Here is a 26,684-nt window from a genome sequence, read left to right on the forward strand (position 1 = left end):
CTGATCCTGACAGTTTTCCTGGCTAATGCAAGGTGTTATGGGATACTTAGCATAGGTGAATAAGACTATAGAAAGACACAGGCCGCCATTCCAGGCCATGTAGCTGCTAGAAGTGTACATAGAATAGAATGTTATATGCATTAAGCACATACTATCCATATTAATATATGTCATGTGAATCATACCTATTGATCATGTGATATATTACATTAGCCCGGCATACATTGGTGAACACTTCAGAAATAGATTTTACCCCCACCTAAACAATTCAGCTAGTCCTAATGACCCAGATCCAATGACCCCACCCCTCATTACAGTGCCAATAAACCCATCGAGAGCTTCCCCAGGGCTCCGGCAGCTATTTAAGGGGCCGGAGCAGTAGACGCAGGGGAGCCCCGGGCCCTTTAAATAGCCCCCAGAGCCCTGGGATAGCGCGGAGCTCCAGGGGCTATTTAAAGGGCCGGGGCTCCAGCTGCCTCTGCTGCACCCCCTGCGCGCACCAGCCCCACACCCCCTGCCCTGTCCGCAGCCATCCCCTGTCTCCAGCCAGCCCTGCACCCCCTGCCCGCAGACAGCCCCTGCTGCACCCCCTGCCCTGCCTCCAGCCCTGCACCCCCTGCCTGCACCAGCCCTGCACCCCCTGCCCTGCCCGCACCAGCCCCGCTCCCCCTGCCCTGCCTGCAGCCAGCCCTGCACCCCCTGCCCACAGCCAACCCCTGCTGCACCCCCTGCCCTGCCTCCAGCCCTGCACCCCCTGCCCTGCCCGCACCAGCCCCGCTGCCCCTGCCCTGCCTGCAGCCAGCCCTGCACCCCTTGTCCTGCCTGCAGCCAGCCCCTGTCTCCAGCCAGCCCCGCACCCCCTGCCCACAGCCAACCCCTGCTGCACCCCTTGCCCTGCCCGCACCAGCCCCGCCCCCCCTGCCCTGCCTGCAGCCAGCCCTGCACCCCCTGCCCACAGCCAACCCTTGACGCACCTTCTGCTCTGTCTCCAGCCAACCCCTACTGCACCCCCCTGCAGCCCTGCCCGAAGCCAGCCAGCCCCACACACACCCCTGCCCGCACCAGCCCCGCACCCCCTGCCTGCAGCCAGCCCCTGCTGCACCCCCTGCCCTGCCCGCAGCCAGCCCCTGCTGCACCCCCTGCCCTGCCCGCACCAGCCCTGCACCCCTTGTCCTGCCTGCACGAGCCCCGCACCACCTGCCCTGCCCGCAGCCAGCCCCTGTCTCCAGCCAGTCCCGCACCCCCTGCTCGCAGCCAGCCCCTGCTGCACCCCTGCCCGCACCAGCCCTGCGCCCCTGCCCTGGCCGCAGCCAGCCCGTCTCCAACCAGCCCGCACCCCTTGCCCTGCCTCCAGCCTGACTCTACCTCCAATCAGCCCCTGCCCTGCCCCTGCCCTGCCTCCAGCCAGCAATGTACGTAATATATAAGTTTGTTATTATTTATATAGTTATGGAAAGATAATAATACACGGAAGAAATGAAAGGGGTTTTTCTACATTTTTTTTTTTTAGTCATCCCTGCCAGGGCCTCGCCGAAAATGTTCGAATTGGGCCCCGCACTTCCTAAAGCCGGCCCTGCCTGGTGGTAGGGAGGGGAGCAGGATGAGGAGGAGAAATACTTGAAAGAAATAAAAACTAAATACATGTTTTAAAAATGTTATACACAGAAATAAGAAACAGAGAAAGAGAGCGAGAGGGAGATCTGTCTCCTGGCCCCGTCTATGGACCAAATTTTGCTAATTTACCCCACTGTGATTCTGGTGTAAATCCAATGAAGTCAATTCTTTCATTAAGAACGATTATTACTGTAGTAATATTTCGGAACCCCAGCTTTGTGCCCCCACAGAAATCTGGCTCCACCAGCTCCCTGGAAATGCCCCTGGTGCACTGGCTCTATGTTACAGCCCCCAGGCACAGTGGGCATTCCCAGAGGTGAGTGTTATGGCCAATGTACTCCTCCACTCTGGCTATTGCCAGCTGCTGGAATGGTCCCTTGGGGCTACAGACAGTTGAGGATGAATCAGGGAAGGCTTTGGGCTGCTCTGCTTCCAGGGACCAGACTGATCCGCAGTTATCCCCTGGGATTCAGTAGCTGTGAAAGTGGTGGAAAGCCATCTGGGACCCTCCACGCTCTGGTCTCCTAGTGAGCCCATCTCAGATGAGCCCATCTCAGCCAGCCCCGGGAATCTGGCGCAGTAAATCTAAGGGTGTTTCAGTGCATCTGGAAGGAGTCTCTGTTGGTGCAACGTGAGCACTGGAGGGAGCAGAGGAAATTGCACATGACACCAATAACGGGAGAGACTCCCTGCCCCAACTACGATCCCGTCCAAGATCACAGATACGCACTCAGGCCGGCCAGGCCCTCCCACCCCTATGGTGACACTTCTATTTCTAGCTAGATGAGAGCTAGCGCGACTATGTCTTCTCGAGCTGGGACATTCACCTTCCAGCCCCACTGCAGACAGACCCGTGGGCCCCTCTGGACTCTCCTAGCCCCACCCGAGTTCATCCCATGGACTTTGTTCCACTCACCCAATGGATACATGTCACCTCGGGTTCTCATGGTGGCTCAGATACTATCAGGGCAGGTCGAATTCTGAGGATTTTGAGCTTTGCAGCCTCCTTATCGTGGGGAAATTAGACAGGAAGCCAAGTTGACTCATGTCCTGTTTCATTATATCATATCAACAGACAGTACTGCACATAGGAAAGCACTGTCTTCCCAGCATGCCCTGCTCTCCTTCCTTCTGCCCTACCACTTCTCCCAGCCCCATAATCATTTACCTTGCTGAGTACCTATGGGGGAAATTAACCACAATGCAGAGGATCTAACATCACTTCACACAATCACTGGAATGTGGAGTTCCAGGGACCTCAGGAGATCAAACAATCCATCCCCATGCGCTGAGGCAGGACCAAGTGCACCTAGACCATCCCTGGCAGGTGTTTGTCCAACCTGTTCTTAAACCCCACAATAACAGGGATTCCACAGCCTCCCTAGGTCACCTGTTCCTGTGCTGAACCATCCTTAGAGTTAGAAAGTTTTTATAAAAATATCTAACCTAAATCTCCCTTGCAGCTAACTAAGCCAATTCCTTCTTCTCCTACCCTTGGTGGACATGGGCACCAACTGATCACACTCCTGTTTATAACAACCTTTTGCATATTTGCAGATTGTTATCATGTCCTCCCTAAGCTGTCTCTTCTCTGGACAAAACATGCCCAGTTCTTTCAACCTTTCCTCACAGGTCATGTTTTCTAAACCTCTGATCATTTCTGTTGCTCTCCTCTGGACTCCGTACAATTTGTCCTTATCTTTCTTGAAGCGCAGCACCCGAACCTGGACACGGTTCTCCTGCGCCGAGTAGAGTAGAACAGTCACCTCCCATCTCTTACCCACCCCACTCCTGTCAATACATCCCAGAATGACATTTGCCTTTTTTCAACACCATCACACTGTAGGTTCACATTCCATTTGTGGTCCACCAGAAACCACACATCCTTTTCTGCAGTGCTGCTGCCAAGCCAGTGGGTCCCCATAACTCCCCTGCGAGTAACGATTTCCAACTAGCTTTGCACCCACCTTCTGGTAGTTTCATCTAGTCCATATTTCCTTAGCTTGAGTAGGAAAATGTCATGTGGGACTGTGTCAAAAGACTGACTAAATTCAAGATACATCACGTCCACCTCTTCCCCACATCCACTACACTGGGTACCCAATAAAAGAAGGAAATTATGTTTGTTTGTCATGACTTGTTCTTATCACCTATTATCCTCTAGGTTTGAATAAATTGATAGTTTAATCATTTGTTCCAGTATCTTTCTGGGTATTGAAGTTAGGTTCTCTGTTCTGTACTTCCCTAAGAGCTCCTTTTGACCTTTTTTTGAAGTTTGCCCTTGTTATGAACCTCACCCATTCTCCATGAGTTCTGGAAGATCATTGCCAATGGTTCAGAGATTGCTTCAGCGAGTTTCTTAAGTACTCTAGGGTGTATTTCATCAGGCCCTGCCGAGCTGCATAGATCTAACTTATCTAAATATTCTTTATCTGTTAACTTATCTGTTATTTCCCTGTTCTGGCCAGTTTCCTTCCCTCTTGTTAAAATTAACCTGTGTGAAGTATCTGGTCACAACTAACCTTTTTAATCCTGCATTCAGTAAAACGTAAGAGGTGCCCATACCGAGTGGTTTGTTGCTAACATAATGGTCAGAGATCTCAGTGTCACTGGGGTTGTTAATGAGTCTTGCTGTAAATAGGTTTCAGAGTCTTGCATAATGACAGGTCTAGTTTTTGTGAAGTCTATCCACAAGTATTCCTGTTCTTTTTGCTGTAAATAGTCATCTAAGGTGGTGCAGCTGTAATGCCGAAGTCACTTTCTGAGCAATAGCTCTTCTTAACAAAAACCAAACAGAAGAACAGATCTTCATCCAGATCACAGTGCGGCTCCCTATGCGTGAGATGGTGCTGTCCAAGTCTCAGCTGTGATCATAGCTCTTGTCTGCAGCTGTCGTCTTGGAGACGCAGACAGAACATCAGTCCTGGTCCAGGTGGTGCCGTAGTAACAGGATTAACATGGGAAGAAGATGAAATAGGTGGCTAATGACTATCCATGATTGAAGGTGTCAGAGAGTGGGATGTGGGTGGTCATGACTAGTGGTCAGAGCAGGACCTGGCAGCAAATAACCAGAGCTGTGGGTCAGAGCCAGGGGCCAAATGCCAGTGCCAAGGGTCAGAGCCAGGGTCAGGAGCCAAGAGTCGGAACCCAGGGTCAGAATCGGGGTCGGAGCTGAAGCTGGAGATGAGGAATCGGAGCTGAGGGTCAGAACCACGTTACCTGGAGAGAGGCCAGGCAGGAGCAGGGCTGGACCAAGGCCGGAGCTATCATAGCTGTGGGCAAAAGCTTTGAGCAGCTACTGAACTGCTACTGCTGGGCTAAAAAGCCTGTCTGCTGACCCTTCCCACCAATCAGGCAGCTTGGTACAGGCCAGCTGCACTCGTTATGTTTGTTTGTCATGATTTGTTCCTATCACCTATTATCCTCTAGCTTTGAATAAATTGATAGTTTAATCATTTGTTCCAGTATCTTTCTGGGTATTGAAGTTAGGTTCTCTGGTCTGTACTTCCCTAAGAGCTCCTTTTGACCTTTTTTTGATGTTTGCCCTTGTTATGAACCTCACCCATCCTCCATGAGTTCTGGAAGATAATCGCTAATGGTTCAGAGATTGCTTCAGCAAGTTTCTTAAGTATTCTAAGGTGAATTTCATCAGGCCCTGCAAAGTTGCATAGATCTAACTTAGCTAAATATTCTTCATCTGTTATTTCCCTATTCTGGCCAGTGTTCCTTCCCTCTTGTTAAAATTAACTCGTGTGAAGTATCTGTTCACAAACTAACCTTTTTAATCCTGCATTCAGTAAAATTTAAGAGGTGCCCATACTGAGTGGTTGGTTGCTAACATAATGGTCAGAGATGTCAGTGTCACTGGGGTTGTTCATGAGTCTTGCTGTAAGTCGTCATCTAAGGTGGTACAGCTGTAATGCCTAAGGGCTTGGCTACACGTGCAGATGTGGAGCGCTGTGAGTTAAACCTGCCTTTGGAGAGCGCAGTAGGGAAAGCGCCGCAGTCTGTCCACACTGACAGCTTCTTGCGCACTGGCGTGGCCACATTTGCAGCACTTGCAGCAACATTGGGAGTGGTGCATTATGGGCAGCTGTCCCAGCATGCCAGTGACTGCAACATGCTTTTCAAATGGGGGTGGGGTGGGGTGAGTGTGACAGGGAGTGTGATGTGTGTATGTGAGGGGAGAGAGAGTGGGTTTTGGGGGGGCTGAGAGCATGTCAGCAGGCTGGCTTGTAAGTTCAGACCCCCCTCCCCCCGCCTCTCTCTCTCTCACAGCATTCCACAGTAATGGTTGCTTTGTCCCGGAGCAGATAAGCAGCCGGCTGTCAGAAATGGAGCTTTGAAAGGGCATATCCACATTCCTGCAGCGATTCAAAAACAGTGACAAGAGCGACCTGGTGGAGCTGTGCAGGCAGAGGGGGCTGCGTATTGGGAGGTCCACCAAAGAACAGCTCATTGCCCAGCTGGAGGAGAGGGATCGCTTGGATGAACCGAGCCCTGTCCCTGAGAGAAGCCGCCCGGCGGATGCAGCGTGGGCCCCGGGGCCTGACCTGTCTGGGAGGGGTCAGACTGCTGCCGAGGACATCCCGAGACCCTTCCTACCTATGCCTAGGGGAGGGGTTGGGGGAAGCCCAGCGAATACCGAGGGCACCCCGACCCCGGCGGCCAGCAGGGGATCGTCCCGGTGGAGCTCCCCATCCCGGGAGCGGATGCGGCTGGAATGTGAATGGTTGATGAGACAGGAAGAGCTTGAGTTAAGGAAGCAAGAACTGAAGCAGGAGCGGGAAGAACGGGAAAAGCAGCGTCAGCATGAGCTGGAGCTGGCCCGCCTGAGAAGCAGTGGGGCCCCGGCTGCGGTGAGTGAGGGGGGACCCAAGGCTGCAAGGAGCTTTGATAAGTGCTTCCGGGCCCAGCGTAAGGAGGGGGAGGACATGGATACCTTCCTGACGGTCTATGAGAATGCCTGCAGGCTGCACAGGGTTGACCCTGCAGACAGGCTCCAGTTTCTCACCCCCTTACTGGACTCCACAGCCGTGGAGGTGTACAGCCGAATGAAAGGGGCGGGGACAGGGGACTATGAACTGTTCAAAAAGGCCCTGCTCCGTGAGTTTCGGCTGCCTCCTGAGATGTACCGGAAAAGGTTCCAGAGTCAGCGTAAAACCCGTGAGGTCACATACCTACAACTAGCCAACCGCGCTCAGGGGTATGCCCGCAAGTGGACAGCTGGGGCCCAAACTAAAGAATACCTGCTTGACCTATTTGTACTGGAGCACCTGTATGAGTAGTGCCCATCTGACCTGAAGCGATGGTTGATGAACCAAAAACCAGAGAACTCATAGCACGCAGGCCAGCTGGCCGACCAGTTTGTGAACAGTCGGGCAGGGGATAACAGGTAGGAGTCCCAAAGGAATACGCCCGCCATGATGCAGAAAGAGAGTGACCCTGGGACCTCCAAAATGGGAAAATTGGAGAACCCCCTCCCAAGGGGAACACCCAGCGTCAGGACCAACCGACCCTCTCGAGGGGACACATGGGACTTGGGCTGCTATTACTGTGGCCAGAGAGGCCACATACGGACCCAGTGCCACAAGCTCAGGGACAGACTGAGCAGACCAAACCCACAGAGGGTCAACTTGGTAGAGACCCAGCCGGATGAGGGGAAGACGGCCCAGGCAAGGGGGGCTGACAGCTTCCCAATGGCTCAGGAGGGAGGAGTGCCCCAGGCCATCTCCTCTTGGGGGCTGGATGCTCTGGACTCAAGGTTCTCCGTTTACAGGGTGGGCGCCGGGCGGTCCCTGCAGAGCGAGTGCCTTGTTCCCCTGGAAGTGGATAGGAGGAAGGTCAATGGATACTGGGACATGGGCGCTGAAGTGACACTGGCCCGGCTTGAGGTGGTAGCTCCAGATCAGGTGATACCCAACACCTTCCTGACCCTGACGGGGGTGGGCGGGACCCCATTCAAGATGCCCGTGGCGAGGGTACATCTGAAGTGGGGGGCCAAGGAGGGCCCCAAGGAAGTGGGGGTGCACCACCATTTGCCCACTTAGGTGTTAATGGGGGGGAACCTGAAGGACTGGCCAAGCAACTCCCAGGGTGCCCTGGTCGTGACCCGTAGCCAGAGCCGGCGAGGGGCACTGCACCCTGACAACAGGGAGGGTGCCTTGCCCGAGGTGGAGGACCCTAACTTGGTGGGAAGGGAACACCCAGGGACAAGGCTCAGGGAGGCTGCGGCTTCAGACCCAGCTGGCGAGAGAGAGCAGGTGGCCATCGCTGTCCCAGCTGCTGAGTTCCAAGCCAAGTTACAGAAAGATCCTGCCTTGCGGGAGATAAGGGAGCTGGCCGACCTCAATGCGGTACAGACCATCGGGAGAGGTGGCCGGAAAAGGTTCCTGTGGGAGAAGGGGTTCCTGTACCGAGAATGGGCTCCCCCAGGGAAAATGGAGTCAGGGGGGATCAGGAGGCAGCTGGTGGTACCCCAGAAGTATCGCCGCCAGCTGCTGTGTCGGGCCCATGACATTCCCCTCTCAGGGCACCAGGGAACCTGGCGTACCCAACAGAGGCTGCTATGGAACTTTTACTGGCCTGGGGTCTTTATTACTGTCCAACAGTACTGCCGATCCTGTGACCCCTGTCAGAGCGGGAGGAAGGCCCGGGACAAGGGGAAAACGGTTTTAAGACCCTTGCCCATCAGAGAGGAGCTTTCCAGAGGGTGGCCAAGATCAAAAGGGGGGCTCTGAACCAAGAGAGCCCGAATCACAGACCTCCAGACTGAAATGCTGGGAGAAGACCCCAGCCAAGTTTGAACCCCAGGGGTATCGGGGTGGGAATAGGGCACGGGCCGCATAAGCCTTCCCACATGCGAACTACGAGTGTCATCGAGCACACCCAATCTAAGGGGGGAGGGGTGTGAAACTGGAAGGGCCTGGTGTAATTCTCACCAAGGAATGGGAGGGATGCTGGGGCATCCACGGGAACGGGGGTAGGTTCGAACTTCCCCAGGTCACTGGCTGAAGTCACCCCACTCAGTTCAGTCTCAAAGGGGGAGAGATGTGACGAACTGGGACTGTTCTTAATGTGATCTTTAAATGCTGAGTGGGGAGGTTGGCTGGGATGGTCTGCATTGGGGGATGAGAGACTGGCCTTGAGGGAAGATACCTGAGCATGTAATGTGAGAACCCAGGAAGGGGCTGGGGCCAGGTGACACCTCTGCCCAGGAAACTGGACAAAGGCTGGGGGAGGAGCCGGGGGAGGCTGGGTGAGAGACGCAGGAGGGAGTTGGGGTTGTCAGGAGCTGGCTGGTGTAATGGAGGGGAGCCCAGATGGGACTCTGACCCCCCAATGTGCCTGTGGTGCCCCGGGACCCCAAGATGGACCTAACTGGTGGGGATCCTGTTGTCTGTACCTGCAAGACCTGTCTTGGACTGTGTTCCTGTTGTCTAAATAAACCTTCTGCTTTCCTGGCTGGCTGAGTGTCATGGTGAATCGCAGAAAGCCGGGGGTGCAGCACCTTGTGTCCCCCCCACACTCTGTGACACCTGCCAACCAAGACGTCATTCTCCAAAACTTCCTCATTCGAGTATCTTCCTGAAGATAAGCATAAACTCAGCTGTCCCTGCCTGAATGAGCGTCGGCAAAGCTGTTCTGAGCAGCGCCCTTAAGGGTTAGTTTCACAAACACAAGTTACCAGTGTAGAACTACAGATATTCCCAAATCCCAACTGGTGCAAATCGGCATCGGTCCAAAGGAGTCCACACCCCAATTTACACCAACTGAGGGTCCGGCCTTAGATTATGAACAGCCACCTGCTCTGGGGTGGCGTCGTGCCCCAAACTAACCCAGGGATTAGAAATGGGGCGTTTATCAAGAATGAGGAAGCTCGTCAGAAATGACCCTACATCCACACTAAGGAAACTGAGCTCAGACTCAGTGCGGAGGCTGCTGGAACCAGACCACCAAGCCAAGGCTGGAGGCAAAGCCCAGACGCCAAGAGCTAGCGAGGCTCCCTGCTTACCCCTGGCTGAGTTACACATCCCCATACGCCACAGACTGCGACCTGCGACCTGAACTCTGCTCCCCTCCCCAGCTCAGTTCTTCCCCACCTCTAGTGGCTGTGGCTGGTTGGGGCAGTAGCTGGTGCTGTTGGCAGAGTCACTTGGCGAAGGGCTGAGCGCACACGGCTGAGGAAAGGCTGGTGTTCCTGGGGGGCAGCGCTAAGCTTGCAGTGTGTGGCGCAGTAGCGAGGGTGACAGTGCAGCCTGCCTGGAGTGGAGACGTTGAGGGCATGTGCTGGTAGTTGCTGAACTTTTTATTTCCTTTCTTTTGTGCGTTTCTTTTCCTAAGTGTTTTTCATGTTTCACTGGAGGTTGCAGTGGGGGAGGGGGAGAAGAACAGCTGTTGATGGAGAATGTTTGATCCAGCAGCTGCACGAGCTCTTCTCTGCTGGAGGAGACACTGGCAGGAAAGCCCCAAACAGATTTTATGTGTCCCCCCCCCCCCCCCCAATCAGGCTTGGGTGAACCCGCTTCCCCCATCAATCGGTTTTGAGCACCCAGCGACCAATCACCCAGTGATGTTTGTGCACACCTGTTCTCCATCCATACGGTTTCCGTGCACAGTTCCTGTTACAGCCAGTGAGAGTGAACAGGGAATAGCAACCTTGATATTTGCAATATACCCTGACGGTCTGAGCCTCTGACCCACTCCGCTCCCTTTGTACGGACACTGGTTGTACCTGCCAGAGGATGCCATGGTATCCTCTCACACGGAGGATCTCTCTCCAGGGGAGGGGACTCCAGTTATTAGGAAGAGACAGGCAATCGTGATACATGTAGGTACCAGTGACATAGGGAAGGATGGGAGAGAGATCTTGGAGGTCAAATTTAGGCTGCACTGAGCTTCTCACTGGGGCATCAACTCTGAGCCCTGCAGCAGGGGCTCTGCCAGCCCTCCCCGGCAGGGGGTTTTGTGGGGTGGGGGCAGGAGGGTAAGAGCTCAGAATGCCTGCCCCTCCCCCCCACCCCGAGACACCCAGGCTGCCGAGGTAAATATGGGAAGCGCCTTACTGCCAGCTCTGCGGGAGAAAAGGGACACTGCTGCTGCTCCTGGGGGTGGGAAAGGGGAGCCCACGGCTCTGTCCCATCTATCTGGGGCAGGAGGAGGGGAGTGTAGTACAGTGGTCTTGGCAGAGTTGCCCAGAATATTATGGGATATAACCTTGCCCTACTCTGCCTTTGATTGCTAGCTCAGTCTGTGATATCCTGTGCCTCTTACTTCCTCTTTTAGTCAGTGGGATCCCCGCCCCCCGCACAGACACACACACACCACCCTCCCGTTAGAATTCACACACACACGTACACACAGTCACCGACTTCCTCCTTTCCTGGGGGGCTGCTCCACCTCCAATCCATCCTTTCACCAAACCCCCACCCCCACCCCACCTCTTCCCACCCCCAACCCCTCCCACCCCCCCTTCCCTCCTCTCTCTTCCCCCTCCCACCCAGCATCTCCTGCATGCCGCAGAACAGCTGACCGCAGAGCGCAGGAGGCACTGGGAGGGAGGGGGAGGTGCTGATCCACGGGGCTCCCAGGGGGTGCTGAGCACCCATGGAGTTGGCACCTATGCACACACACACACTCTGTGAGGATGCAGTTAAGTGAAGCAGCCAGCTCCCAGCGGGCACTCTTGCGTGCTTATTTTGGTTGCACTGAGCAGTCACTTTCCAACATTGGTGATGAGGAAAAATGTAAGACTGGCGAGTGATGGGAAAATTGAAGAGTTTCCTGTAGAAAGTGAGGATCAGCATTTATCTATGGAAAGCCGGAGCCAGTAATTTCCTTGCAAATGAGATTATAAATAAAAGACAGATGGATTTAGCCTTGCACCTCAAACAATGTCTGCACTGTCAATGCTACCCTTGTGCTTTGCATTCAAAACCTTGATATGCCTCAGGGGCCGATTAAGTAAAGCCTACTCCCTCTTAAGGAGTTTGTAGCATTCCTGGGAAGCAGGAGGAAAAAATGTCAGAAGACCTGCCGGAGATCTGGATAGAGCAATAGACACCACAGCCAAGTGTTACTGTAGAAAATTTTAAGGGTGTCATGGCAGAGTGAGGAGCAAGGTGAAACCGTAGCTGTGTATGTGGCAGAGCTAAAACTATTAGCTGACTAGCGCTCGGTTGGAACTGTCCTATGTGCTGCAGGGCAGATTAGTAACACCACAAACCAATGGGGGAATTCAAAGCCAATTGCTGGCAGAAGGGGACGTAACCTGGCCCAAAGCGACAGACTGAGCAACAGCAATGGAAGCTGCAGTGAAAAAACTTACAAGGTTTTTACTCAAAATGCAGGGGCAATCACAGTGACTCAGGTGCCTGAGGGGTGTTTCCGCATCAGTTTGTAACTTTAAAATGGCCCAGTGTCATAAATGCCTCAAAACTGACACTTGGCCGGACAACGCAAGCGTGATTATCCAACAACATCTCAAGGTCTGGAGGGCAGGGCCGGATTTACACCTTACACACCCCTAGGCACTGCACCTTCAGTGCCCCCCTCTGCTTACAGCTGACCTACATGTTACACGCATTTATAGAGAGATAAGGCGCCCCTAGAATGCCGGCACCCCTGGGCCCGTGGCTACTGTGCCTAACTGGAAATCCAGCCCTGCCCGATGGTAGACCCCTATGGTATGTCTACACAGCATATTAAGCCAGGGCTCTGACTCTGGTTTAAGACCAAGCCCCACTTCTGTCCATGCAGAAGTTACTTTGACTCAGGCCTGCAGAGCCTGCTAGGGGATGGGGTCAGAACCCAAGTCCCAATGTGATGCAAGTCAGAGCCCAGACATTTTGTAGTGTGGATGCAGCTCAGCTCCATGCCAGCAGACTTGGGTGTGGAGAGTCTGCCAACACTGTCCCACAATCATAGGATTGTAAGGGACCTTGAGAGTTCATCTAGTCCAGTCCCCTGCACTCATGGCAAGACTATTTTTTATCTAGACCAGTGGTTCTCAAATTTTATACTGGTGACCCCATCACATAGCAAGCCTCTGAGTGCAACCCCCCTAATAAATTGAAAACACCTTTTTATATAGTTAACGCCATCATAAATGCTGGAGGCAAAGTGGGGTTTGGGGTGGAGGCTAACAGCTCGTGACCCCCCCATGTAATAACCTTGTGACCCCCTGATGGGTCCTGACCCCCAGTTTGAGAACCACTGATCTAGACCATCCCTGATAGGTGTTTGTCTAAACTGTTCTTAAAAAATTCCAATGATTGATATTCCAAAACCTCCCTAGGCAATTTATTCTAGTGGCTAACTACCCTTGCAGTTCGGAAGTTTTTCCTAATGTCCAACCTAAACCTCCCTTGCTGAGAGTTAAGCCCATTGCTTCTTGTTCTATCCTCAGAGGTTAAGAACAACAATTTTTCTCCCTCCTCCTAGTAACAACATTTTATGTCCTTGAAAACTGTTATCATGTCCCCTCTCAGCCTTCTCTTTTCCAGACTAAATAAACCCAATTTTTTCAATCTTCCCTCATAGGTCAGGTTTTCTACACCATTAATCATTTTTGTAGCTCTTTTCTGGACCTTTTCCAATTTGTCCACATCTTCCCTGAAATGTGGTGCCTAGAACTGGACACAATACTCCAGTGGAGGCCTAATCAGCACGGAGTAGAATGGAAGAATTACTTCTTGTGTCTTACTTACAACGCTCCTACTAATACATCCCAGAATGAGGTTTGCTTTTTTTGCAAGAGTGTTACGCTGTTGACTCACATTTAACTTGTGGTCCATTATGACCCCCAGATCCCTTTCTGCAGCACTCCTTCCTAGGCAGTCATTTCCCAGTTGTATTTGTACAACCAATTGTTCCTTCCTAAGTGGGGTACTTTGCATTAGTTCTTATTGTACTTCACCCTGTTTACTTCAGACTATTTTTCCAGTTTGTCCAGATCATTTTGAATTTTAATCCTATCCTCCAAAGCGCTTGCAACCCCTCTTAGCTTGGTATCGTCTGCAAACCTTATAAGTATCCTCTCTACGCCATTATCTAAATCATTAAGATTTTTAATAGAACTGGACTCAGAACAGATCCCTGAAGGACCCCATTCATTATGCCCTTTCAGCTTGACTGTAAACCACTGATAACTACTCTCTGGGAACGGTTTTCCAACCACTTTTGCACCCACCTTAGAGTAGCTACGTCTGGGTTGCATTTCCCTAGTGTGTTTATGAGAAGCTCATGTGAGACAGTATCAAAAGCCTTACTAAAGTCAAGGTATACCACATATACCACTTCCCCCCATCCACAAGGCTTGTTACCCTGTCAGAGAAAGTTATCAGGTTGGTTTGACACCATTTGTTCTTGACAAATCCATTCTGACTGTTACTTATCAACTTATTATCTTCTAGATGTTTGCAAATTGATTGCTTAATTATTTGCTCTATTATCTTTCCAGGTACAGAAGTTAAGATGACTGATCTCCAATGAGTACACTCTCCTGTGTACACATTTTCAATCAAACTGTAGGGGTTAAATGCTATTATTTTTAATGTTCAATCTGAATTAAAAATTTGGGATAGTAGTTAGTGGCGGCCAGTCCAGCTACCCAGAGGGTGATCTCTGAAAATGACTTTTTATGTGCCTGGGGATGGACCAGGAATCCTCCATGAACATTTCTAGGAAGCTCTTGTGGAGGTACTCTGCAATCCTTTGCAGAAGGTTTCTGGGAAGGGATGCCTTATTTCACCCACCATGGTAGGACACTTTCCCACACCACTCCAGTATTACCTCTTCTGGCGTCATTGCAGCACAGAGCATTGCAGCATAAGGACCAGGTCTGTACCCAGACGCTTGCAGCATCTGCTCCCTTTCCGCTTCTGTTACCCTAAGAGTGATATCGCATATGGTTACCTAGGGGAAATGGGGGAAGTTATAAGTACCAGCCCTTAAGCTGCAAGCAATTCAGCAAGAAATCCGCCCCATTTGGTGAAATCTGGGTCACACAACCACGCTTTCCCGGGCATGCCCTGTTTGTGGTTGGATGGGATCACCACATACGGCAGCCAGCATTTAAAAAAAGGGGGGGCCACACACACAGACCAGACCCTTTCTCTTCAGGACACTGAAATCAATCAGGTTATTAAAAGAAGAACTTTATTTATAAAGAAAAAGTAAAAGAATCACACCTCCAAAATCAGGATGGAAGGTAACTTTACAGGGTAATAAAAAGATGTAAAAAACAGATGATTCCCATCTGGCTCAGCTTCAAAGTTACAAAAACAGGAATAAAACTACCTCTATTGCATGGAAGAATTCACAAGCCAAAACAAAAGATAACCTAACGCATTTCCTTGCCTTACTTACAATTTCTGTGATTTTAGATGGAATATTCCAGGTATATTTTCAGGCGATGTTGTACCTGATTGGTTTCTCTCTCTGTCCAGAGAGGGAACAAGCAAACAAACAAATCCTTCTCCCTCCCCAGATTTGAAAGTATCTTCTTTCCTCATTGGTCCTTCTGGTCAGGTGCCAACTAGGCTATTGAGCTGTTTAACCACTTACAGGTAAGGCAATTCAGTACAGCTGCCAAGGAGGGATTTTATGCTGCTCTTTCATCTATATTTATGATAAGCCCCCACCCAGTGATCAGGGACAATTACATACCACTAGCCCGGGCGCCTCTAGGAGGCAATAGTTGCCCTCCCGCAAGCACGGAGTCTGAGTGTAGTGAAACCCTTTAATAAAGGAGAGAAACAATGCGGCATTATGGTGGGGAAACACCACAAACAGGATTCATAACACAAACCATGGACAAAAGACCCACCCCCACATAAGTTTGGCAGTGTCCTTTTCCCCTCAGGGTCTTAAGTCCAGAAACCCAACAGTCACCCCACCCACAGTTTCTGACCTTGGTCAGTGCAGCCCCAGAGTTCAGAAGTTCCTCTGCAGAGTTTACCTCCCAGCCTGGATGGAAGTGGGGGGAGGTATGGGGGACCTCTTATATGTTCCGCTGTGATCCCCATTCTGGGGGAGCCTTTCAAAGTCAGACCCCTCTCTCCTCTGCCTGCTAGTGAAACCCTTCCTCCGGGGCTCCTAGCCCCCCCTCGGGGCTTCCTTGCCCCCCTCGCCTCAGGCCCCCACCACTGGGCCCAGCCCTTGGGCTGTAGAGAAGCCCCACCTGTCCCCTCCCAGGCGAGCTTCCTTCTAGCTAGCCCCCTGCACGCAGCCTAAGTCACTTCCCCTTTGCAGCTTAACTGGCTGATTGGGCCCCTCCCCCCCCTTAACCCCGTTCTGTCAGGGCTGGTGCAGGGAGGAGATCGCAGGGTCCTGGTCTGGAAAAGGTTGGTTCCCCGGATCTGGGGATGGGGAAGGGCTTGCACCGCAGGGATTGGGGTCCTGAAAAAAGCAGGGAAGAAAAGAGAATTGAATGTGGGGGGGGTTAGATGGAGCAGACAGACTGACCAACAGACTACGCCCTCTGCAATCGGTGTGGGGTACCTCCATGGTCATTTGCTCCCGTGCGCATCTACTCATTCTGTGTGTGACCCCCCCCCCGCTTTCCCTTCCCAGACATCAACGAGTGTCGCAAGACACTGTGTGTATCAGCACCAACGGGAGCTACCGGTGTGAGTACTGGGCTGGCTACGTCCCCTCCAATGGGAACACGACCCTATGCCAAGGTGGGTGCTGCTGCTGGAGTCATGGAGGAGGCACCTGGGGGGCTGGGCAGGGCCTGGGGTTACCCAGGCAGAGGTCTTGCCTGAGGGGACAGCGAATTGGGAACTGGTCTGGGATGGTGCCAGCCCCCTGCCCCCCATGGACGGGGTCCCTCTGGGTCTCAACCCTAGCTGGGGAGGGCTCAGCCTCAAGGCTCTCACCTTCCCCCAGCCCAGCCTGTCCTTTCACTGGGGTGTTTCCGGTTGTCTGAGAGCCACAGCCACCAGCGTGCCCAGGTCTGGCTTGGGGAGCAGAGCAGGGGCCGCACCAGGGCCAGGCTGGGATAAGACTGATCCGTACTGGATCCAGGCTGGGGAGTGGGTGAGCCGGGTTGCCAGGGGCCAGGTGTCTCTTCCCTAGGGTTGCCAACTGTCTAATCACACAAACCCAAACACCGTTCCCTGCCCCTTCTCCGAGGCCCTGCGCACCCACTGCATCCCTCTCCTTCCATCGCTCGCTCTCTCCCACCCTCACTCACTTTCCCTAGGCTGGGGTAGAGGGTTGGGGTCTGGAGGGGGTGCAGGCTCCAAGCTGAGCCTGGGGAAGGGGGCTGGGGTGCAGGTGGAGTTGTGGTTGCAGACTGTGGGAGGCAGTTTGGGTGCCGGAGGGGGCTCTGAGCTGGGGCAGGGGGTTGGCGTGAGGGAGAAGGTGAAGGGTGCGGGCTTTTGACTTATGAAGCCCCTCCCCCCGTGTGCTGCTGGCCGTTCCCGCGCTGCCCACGGTTCCCTGGGTAGGATACAGTGGTTCCGGCTCCGCGGCAGGACCTCTCCAGCTGCTGATGTCACGGAGCCTCCAGCTTCCCCACCAACCTCCCCCCCCCCATGTTCGGGTTAATTAATTCTGTGCCCCTCACCCAGCCCAGCAATCAGTTCTGCTCCCTGCAGCCTGCACATCTGCCCCTGAACCCCGTCTCCCCGGGCACCTCAGTTCCCCCTGCAGCCACAGGGGTTCTTCACCCCCCGTCTTCTAGGTGTGGGGGGCAGCCCCAGGGGCTCTTCGCCCTCCCTCTTCCAGGCCTGCTGCTGGAGGGATGAAGTGGGAGGGACAGAGAGATGACTGCTCCATTTTTCACAGGTGGGGAGGTGCCCTAAGCAGCTGCGTGCTGCTCCAGCCCCTGCTCCGGCTCTTCCCTGGCCCCCGCCCTGCCCCAGCCCCGTCCCCACTCCCCTGAGGGCTCCAGAAGCGGTCGGGCCTGCACTCACCGGTAAGTGGAGCGACCCAGCCCCAGCCTGCTCCGCTCCCCTGGCTCCCAGCCATGCTGCCGGCGAGTGCTGGGGGGCGGTCCCCCCCTCCCTCTAAGCCTGGGCACCAGGGGAGCAGAGCAGGCTGGGGCCCGATCAATCCACTTCCTGCAGGAAGTGGCCAGCCCCCCTTCCCCTGTCCCCCACGGAGGCCTGGGGCGGGGCCCCATACAGCTCCCCCCCCCCCGCAGAGAGCTGCGTAGGGCACCAGAATAGCTAGGGACAGCCCCGACCAAACCACGTGTAAAAGTGGGGTCTCCCCAGTGGGCAGAGGCATCTGTACCCAGCAGGTGTCTCTGCAGAGAAGATGGAAACACATCAAGAAGTCTGGGAGGCAGGCAGGGGGCACCCAGCTCCTCCCCCTGCCCTCACACTCAGGGTGCCCCCTAGTGCTGATGCACAGACTGCCAACGTCCCTGTGTTTGTAGGAGGAATGCCTGCAAATTAATCCAGTCACTTTGGAACATGCTCAGATCATCTGGAGCGTGGCAGAATCCCACAATCATGGGGCTGGGGTGGGGGGAGAAGTGGGGGACAGGAGCAGGAGGGAGGGGCAAAGCAGAGTGTAAATGGAGGGGAGAGAGACAGACTGAGACGGGCAGGAAGTGGGGGAGTTTTGTAGCAGCTGCATGTTAAACTATTGGCAGTGCAGGACTGGCATGTGGACAGAGACCAACCATCGGGGCGGGGAAGAGAAGGGGATTTTCCCCCAGGCAGGAGTGAGTTGATATGAAAATCTGATATGAAAGCTCTAACGTCTGCTCCTCTCTTCCCATCGCTCCAAGTCCCCAGCATTAACTCCAGCGCTGAGTTTGAGGGAATCAAAGAGACGTGCAGGAATTTCTCTCTGCAGGTATTTTTGAACCCACCATTCATTTGTCGGGGATTTTGCCCTGTGTTTTTACCACCAATATGGAAATTCCCAGACAAAAACCTTTGTTGTTGGTATTATGGTGACCCTTGTAAACCCCATTCAAGATCAGGGCAATTCTGTGTTTGTTCCTTTCATTACTGGGACTCGATCCTCCTCATCCTTCCCAGTTTTTAAAAGTTCTACCTTCCCATTGGCTCTTTTGGTCAGGTGCTGTCATAACTATAAAGGGAAAGGTAACAGCCGTCCTGTGTACAATACTATAAAATCCCTCCTGGCCAGAGACTCCAAAATCCTTTTACCTATAAAGGGTTAAGAAGCTCAGGTAACCTGGCTGACACCTGACCCAAAGGACCAAGAAGGGGACAAGATACTTTCAAATCTTGGGGCGGGGGGAAGGCTTTTGTTTGTGCTCTTTGTTTTGGGGGTTGTTCGCTCTTGGGACTAAGAGGGATCAGACATCAATCCAGGCTCTCCAAATCTTTCTGAACAAGTCTCTCCTATTTCAGACTTGTAAGTAAACAGCCAGGCAAGGCGTGTTAGTTTTATCTTGTTTTTTCAACTTGTAAATGTGCCTTTTACTAGGGTGTTTATCTCTGTTTGTTGTAACTTTGAACCTAAGGCTAGAGGGGGGTCCTCTGGGCTCTTTAAGTTTGATTACTCTGTAAAGTTATTTCCCATCCTGATTTTACAGATATGATTTTTACCTTTTTCTTTAATTAAAAGCCTTCTTTTTAAGAACCTGATTGATTTTTCCTTGTTTTTAGATCCAAGGGGCTTGGATCTTGGTCCACCAGGAGTTGGTGGGAGAAAGGAGGGGGGATGGTTAATTTCTCCTTGTTTTAAGATACAAGGGGGTTGGATCTGTATTCACCAGGGAATTGGTGAAGAGTCTCTCAAGGCTACCCAGGGAAGGGAGTTAGCCCATTGGGAGTGGTGGCAGCGGACCAGAACTAAGCTGGTAGTTAAGCTTAGAAGTTTTCATGCAGGCCCCCACATTTGTACCCTAAAGTTCAGAGTGGGGAAGCAGCCTTGACAGGTGCCCACTTCTTTTTCTTTACGTGGGGGACTTTTTAACCCTTTACAGGTAAAGCAAGTAGAGAACAGCTACCAAGAGGGATTTTACAGCTAACTGGCTGGCTGGGTGCCCATCAAAGGGAGCTCCCCCCCCCTCTTTATTTATCACAGGGGCCCATTAGGGGCCGAGGGGAGGCAGATAGATTCAAGGGCTTGGCAGAAAGAGGAGGCCCAGGTGTAATAACCTTGGGGTGTTGGGGAGCCAGGGGTAGGGAACTGAGGGGCAGGGCAGTGAGGGGGACAGCGGTCCTGTTAGGGTTTGGGGAGAGAGAGGGGGCAGGGTTGAGCTGAATAAATTTGACCCTGGTGAAATGTTGGCGTCCTGCTGGAGTGTTTGGCCGGGTCTCCAGTCCCTAATGACTGTAACAAGCTCCCATTTCAGTGTCACAGCCAGGCCCCAAATCCCGGTGCTTACGGTCTGTACACAGACACGCCAGGCCGAGCTGCACACACCCACGGCTCAGAATAGCTTCTGGCAGCTTCGGATGTACAGAATGTGGTGAGCGCCACTATTTAAATCGGGGGGGGGCAAACTTTTTGGCCCGAGGGTCACATCGGGGAATAGAAATTGTATGACGGGCCATGAATGCTCGCAAAATTGGGGTTGGGGTGCAGGAGGGGGTGACGGCTCTGGTTAGGGGTGCGGGCTCTGGGGTGGGGCTGCAGATGAGGAGTTTGAGGTGTAGGAGGGTGCTCTGGGCTGGGACAGAGGGGTTCAGAGGATCAGGGCTGGGGCAGGAGTGCGGGGAGGGGTGCAGGTTCTGGCTGTGGGTGCAGGGTCTTGTGTGGGGCCGGGGATGAGAGGTTTGGGGTGTAAGAGGGTGCTCTGGGCTGGGATCGAGGGGTTTGGAGAGCAGGAGGGGGATCAAGGCTGGGGCAGGGGGTTGGGGCACGGGGAGAGGCTGAGGGGTGCAGGCGCCGAGTAGCACTTACCTCTAGCGGCTCCCATTGGAACGCCGGAGTGGCCATTGGAGCGCGTAGAAGGTGGAGCAGGGCCATGCCATGGCTTCTGGGAGCCGCGACCCAGTGCCCCGGCCGGAGCAGGGCTGAGCCACGTGGTGTGGCCTGTGACCCAGCACCCCGGCAGGTATGAGAGACCATGGGAAGGAGAAGTTTGTGCTGCCATAGCCCGTGTAGGTGGCAGCTTCTACCACTGATAATGTGACATCCTCCACTGCATGGGTGTGAACCGAGGGCCTGTAACAGTAACGTCCAGGCCCAGTGGTTAGAGCCCCGCTCTGGGACTCAGTAGTGCTGGCTTCCATTCCTAACTGTGCTGCTGGCCTGCTGGGTGGCCTTGGTCAAGTCACTGCCCCACTCTGTGCCTCGGTTTCCCTTTCTGCAAAATGGTCAAATGATGCGTTGTAGAGTGCTTTAACCTCCCCTGATGAAAGGTACTATCGCCAAGCTAGGTGCTATTGAGTCAAAGGAACAGCTCCATTAACTGGTAGTAGGTTGTTATCCCCTAGTGACCCAGTAACGAGGCCTGCTCTGATAGCAGGTGACACTGTCCCCAGCCCTGCGTTCATTTGGAGAATTTAAGATGTAACCAGAGTCAGAATGAGCTCTCCCCTGACATCTGGTGGTGAGCTGTGGAAAAGGACTTCAGGGGCTGATCTCGTTTGCATGGGCTCACCCACCCTGCCTAGCACGATGGGACAGCTGGTACCAAATGGTCACTTTGGCTGCTGTGGGACCCCCAGTCACTTTGTTATTGGGGAAGGAGTAATAAAGGGTTGTTACCCTGGTTATGTGAATCAAGGACTAGCAGAGAGGCGTGGCTAGCGGGATAGCTAGCGAAGAGGCGTGGCTAGCGGGATAGCTAGCGAAGAGGCGTGGCCAGTTGGGCAGCTGGCAGAGAGGCACGGCTAATGAAATAGCTGGCGGAAAGGACTGGAGCAGAACCCCACAGAGAGTCACAACAAAACAACTAGCACTACTAAAAGAGTACAAGGCCATGGCTGTGAGGGCCCTGCATGGTGACTTTGGACATTTAGGGATGAAGAGGACCCGGGAGTTTATTCATAGTAGATTCTTTTGATCCCAGGTGGCTGAAGATGTTCACAGGAAATGTGAGATGTGCTTGCTGTGTTTATAGGAAAACTCTGCCCACGAGAGCTGCATCTCTGAAAAACATCACCAGCAGCAAACCTTTGGAGCTGGTATGCATTGATTTCTTGTCTTTAGAAGTGGACAAGAGGAATGTCAGGAACATTTTATTAGTGACTGACCATTTTATGTGGTATATGCAGGCATATTCCACATGTGATCAGAGGGCCACTACTGTCACTCTAGTATTGTGGGAGAAATATTTCTCAGTTTATGGATTCCTGGCTCAGATACACTTTGACCGGGGCAGAACTTTGAGAGTCACCTTCTGAAGGAGGTGCTGAGGATAGCAGGAACTAATAAATCTAGGACAGAGGTCGGCAACCTTTCAGAAGTGGTGTGCCGAGTCTTTATTTATTCACTCTGATTTAAGGTTTCGTGTGCCAATAATCAGGGGCAGCTCCTGGGACCAGCACCCCAAGCACGTGCCTGGGGCGGCAAGCCCCTGGGGGCACCCTGCTGGTCGCTGCGAGGGCAGCAGTCAGGCTACCTTCGGCGGCATGACTGCGGGAGGTCCGCCGGTCCCGCGGTTTCAGCGGCAATTCAGTGGCAGGTACGCCGAAGCCATGGGACCAGAGGACCTCGCGCAGGCATGCCGCCAAATCCGCATTACCAGCGGACCTCCCACAGGCATGCCGCTGAAGGCTGCCTCACTGCCGTGCTTGGGGCAGCGAATACATAGAGCCGCCCCTGCCAGCAATACATTTTAAAGTTTTTAGAAGGTGTCTTTCTATAAGTCTATAATATATAACTAAACTATTGTTGTATGTAAAGTAAATAAGGTTTTAAAAATGTTTAAGAAGCTTCATTTAAAATTAAATTAAAATGCAGAGCCCCCCAGACCGGTGGTTGGGTCCTGGGCAGTGTGAGTGCCACTGAAAATCAGCTCGGCACACGTGCCATACGTTGCCTACCCCTGGTCTAGGACAATGCCTTATTACCCACAAGGTGATTCTCAACCAGAGAGGTTTAATCGAACCCTGTTAGATATGTTGGAGACTTTGTGACCAGAGCAGAAGGCAACCTGGAGCCAGCATGTCACATTTCTGGTGCATGCCTACAACACCACAAAGAACGATGTTACGGGAGTCACCCCATTTCTCTTGACATTTGGGTGAGAACCAAGATTACCAATAGACTTGTGCTTTGGTATATCAGAGGATGGAGATAGCTATGAAACTCATCAGCAATATGTATCCCGACTAAGAGAAAAGCTGTGGGATGCTTATCACTTAGCTATGTCTGCAGCTCAGAAGTACTCAGACCGCCACAAACATCGGTATGATGCTAGGGTATTGTTCGCAGGAGCTCCAGCCGGGGGACAGAGTCCTGCTGTGAAATTTGGATATTGCTGGCAAACACAAGATAGCTGACAGATGGAAGGCAATACTTTACCTGGTGATGGAAAAGCTGGGAGATCTGCCGGTCTACAAGATTAAACCCGAAGTGGGCCCAAGGCAAATAAAGACAGTGCATAGAAACCTTTTGCTCCCTGTGGGGGAATTGGTGGGCACCCCTTATGAAATGGGCCACAACAGGACAACTGGGCAGAACAAAAGTGCTAGACCAAAGCCACCATCCAACATGGACAGTGGGCCTCCTATAGCTAACCTACCCCTACTCAGCACAGCCGACAGCGAGTCTGAGGAGGAAGACACGACCCTGGTGTATCCTGGAATGGAGACAAAATTTTGGTCTCAATCAGCTGAACCAAGAGACTGCTCCTCCTTCTCAGCCCTAAATCCCATGACGGAAATATTTAGGCCCATTACTGGCACCTCTGTGCCACCAATGGGACCCCCCTGCGATGACATACACAGGTTATTGGACAGTGGAGACATACAGGTGGAGGGTGTCCTGGGCACTTTGAACCTTCCATTGTTAGAACCAGAGACGCAGGGGCCTATGCCAATAGCTGAGGGACCCTCAAAGGAAACGTCTCCATCCATTGCTCAAGAAGATGTCCCCCCTACACCTGCAACAGAGGTTCTCAATAGGCGGGACAGGGTAATCAGACCAGTAAAAGGGTTAACTTATGATGCATCTGGGGTGACTAGTGAGGAACCAATACATTTAGCACACAGGCTTGTGGAAGCCATAGTGGGCTTCCTGAGGCCCTTTGGAGGAACCAATGAGTTGGTATAATAGGGAGTGTGATTTGTTGGGATGACAAATTCTCAGCTGGGGGGAGGATGTAAGCAGTCAGAATGAGCTCTCCCCTGACATCTGGTGGTGAACTGTGCAAAAGGACTTCAGGGGCTGATCTCTTTTGCATGGGCTCACCCACCCTGCCGAGCAGGATGGGACTGCCTGCCCAAATGGTCACTTTGGCTGCTGTGGGATCCCCAGTCTCTTTGTTATTGGGGCAGAAGTAATAAAGCATTGTTATCCTGGTTATGTGAATTAAGGACTGTAGGACTGTACTTGGCATTTTATGACTGAGGAACTCACCCTCAATTCTCCAGCACTTGCTAGGCAAGGGATATGGGTTCCAAAGCTCAGTGACTGGAGAGAAGTTGGGGACAAGTTTGTTTCTTCCTTGGGTGTTAGCTACACTTAGACTCTGTGCTTGTGAGAGGGAAAGTATTCCCTCTTAGAGGTGCCCAGGGTGGGTGGTATGTAATTGTCCTAGGTCTCTGAGTGGGGGCTTGAGCCAGTTTTGCATTGTGTTATTCAAAAGGAACCCCTAGATACTGAACCTGGCCTTTGATGCTGCTAAGTCTGATGGGCAGAAGGGTGATATAAATAAAAGACAAATGGAGGAATATTCCTCAGTGGCTGCTTAAATAAAACCTACTCTCTCTTCAGGAGTTTGTTGCACTCCCTGGAAGTAGGAGGTAAAACTTCAGAAGATCTGGAAGAGATCTGAACAGAGCAAGCACAGACACCACAGCCAAGCGTCACAGTAGAACATTTCAAGTGTCATGGCAGAGTGAGGAGGTGAAACCGTAGCTGTGTATGTGGAAGAGCTAAAACTATTAGCTGACTAGCGCTCGGTTGGAAATGTCCTATGTGCTGCAGGGCAGATTAGTAACACCACAAACCAATGGGGGAATTCAAAGCCGATTGCTGGCAGAAGGGGACGTAACTTGGCCCAAAGCAACAGACTGAGCAACAGCAATGGAAGCAGCAGTGAAAAAACGTACAAGCTTTGCACTTGAAATGCAGGGACAATCACAGTGACTCAGGCGCCTGAGATGTGTTTCCACATCAGTTTGTAACTTTAAAATGGCGGATCTCAAGCCCCGGAGGGCAGGGACCGGATTTACACCTTATGTGCCCCTAGGAACAGCATCTTCAGCCTCCGCCCTCCCTCCCCCCTGCCTACAGTTGACCTTCATGTTGCACACAGTTTTGGAGAGGTAAGGCACCCCTAGAATTCCTGGTGCCCCTAGACATGTGCCAACTGTGCCTCTTTGGAAATCCAGCCCTGCCAGCAGGTAGACCCCAGTGGTACGTCTACAGCATACTAAGCAGGGGCTCTGACTCAGGTTTAAGACCAAGCCCCACTTCTGTCCACACAGAAGTTAGTTTGACTCAGGCTTGAAGAGCCTGTTAGGGGATGGGGTCAGAACCGAATTCCCACTGCGATGCAAGTCAGAGCCCAAACGCTTTGTAGTGTGGATGCAGCTCAGCTCCATGTCACCCAACTTGGGTGTGGAGAGTCTGCCAATTCCCAGGGACTGCGCTTCCCAGACCCAATCTGAGAACTTGCCACTTGCTTCCCAGGAATCTTATGTAACATGGGCATACTGATAATGGCCTTATTTATAAAGGACTTTGAGACCTTCTGAGGAAATGAACTACAGAAGAGGTAGGTAGTCTTAGGGCGCAGGTCCAGCACAGGCTTGTCTGGCCCCTCTCCTCAACAAGGGGTCAGCTGCTGCTCTGGAGGTGAAAGGCTCTTGCTATCTTCTCAACCACCAGGCCTTGTAATGTCCTAGGGATGATGCCCCTCTGGGTTCCTGACCAGGACGTCGGTTATTCCTTCTCCTGAGAATCAACCCTTAAGATTGGAGACTGGCCACTTCCCAGGGCTTTGGGAGATGAGTCAGAGCTGCGGGACACCAGTGTGGTGCTGAGGTGGGCCAGCTACTGCTCTCATTTACCCGGGTGCAAGGCAGGAGTAACTCTACTGAATTCAATGGGGTTACGCCTGATTTTTCTGTGGAATATTCCAGCTGCTGGGGGTGGTTCTAACAGGGTTCCCACGCCCAGGAAAGACACAGCCTGCTCCCTTCCCCAACCTTGAGGAGCAGAAATCAGCTGTTTGTAATGTACCAGCAGCTTCCTCTCCCATGCGAAGGCTGCAGTGTCTGGAGCTGGGCGGGAGCAGGGAGGTGTTTCTGACATGCAAGGCTCCGCTTCCTCTCCACGTTCTTCATTGCTGTGTAAGTGGGGTTGGACTGAGCTCCCCTCTGATGTGGAGAGATGAGCTGGGGGAACAGACTCCAGGAACAGACTGTGTTTCCGGAAGCACCTACTGTGCCTAGGAACTCAGCGGAGGGAACTGCTTTGCCAAAGTGATCCCTTTTGGCGGGTGTTGGGTTACAAATCACTTTAGTGGGGAGTGCAGGGGAATGGCATGTTGTCACCCTGACTGTGTGAGGACAGGGCAGCAGAACTGTGCGTAGCCTGCCCTGATTGACTCTCACTCACTACGCAGGGCGGTGGGGATGCCAAATCCCGTGACAGTGAGAGAGAAAGAGGGTCTGAAGAGGTGTCTGTACCGGGGGTGTGGGCTCTGCCTAAAGAGTCCTAGACGCCATTTGACCCTCTCCCTCGCCACTGTGTAAAGGCCGAGCTGATCAGACACACTGGAGAGTCCTTGTTTTGTTAAGTGATCGCTGGAGCTGAAATCACTGAGAACCAGGTCTAGCCGCTGAGCCTTAGGGCACGTCTACGCTTAAGAGGCTTCATCAGTACAGCTGCACTGAGGCAACTGTGCCACTGTGGTGCTTTAATGGAGACACACTAAGCTGACGGGAGAGAGCTTCTCCCATTGGTGTAGTTAATCCACCTCTCTGAGGGGCGGCAGCGGTGTCAATGGT

The 26,684-nt window shown here is 52.8% G+C and overlaps 1 protein-coding gene across 10 annotated transcripts in view; it reads right to left on the bottom strand.

The window, feature by feature from the left end:
• ADGRE5 (adhesion G protein-coupled receptor E5) overlaps window positions 1-26,684 on the bottom strand; it is a 107,311-nt gene that overhangs the window by 46,235 nt on the left and 34,392 nt on the right. Inside the window, exon 1 of one of the 10 annotated variants that reach the window (XM_065576142.1) lies at window positions 2,531-2,624. The exons of 8 other annotated variants lie outside the window; for them this stretch is intronic. In XM_065576142.1, the coding sequence (XP_065432214.1) occupies window positions 2,531-2,561 (31 nt within the window). In that variant the 5' untranslated portion in view covers window positions 2,562-2,624. Of the gene's footprint in view, window positions 1-2,530; window positions 2,625-26,684 lie in introns of those variants that run through there. One more of the 10 variants, XM_065576144.1, reaches the window with a different exon arrangement.

This window comes from Chrysemys picta, chromosome 22 (genome assembly GCF_011386835.1).
Source record: "Chrysemys picta bellii isolate R12L10 chromosome 22, ASM1138683v2, whole genome shotgun sequence".
Classification (NCBI taxonomy): domain Eukaryota; kingdom Metazoa; phylum Chordata; order Testudines; family Emydidae; genus Chrysemys; species Chrysemys picta.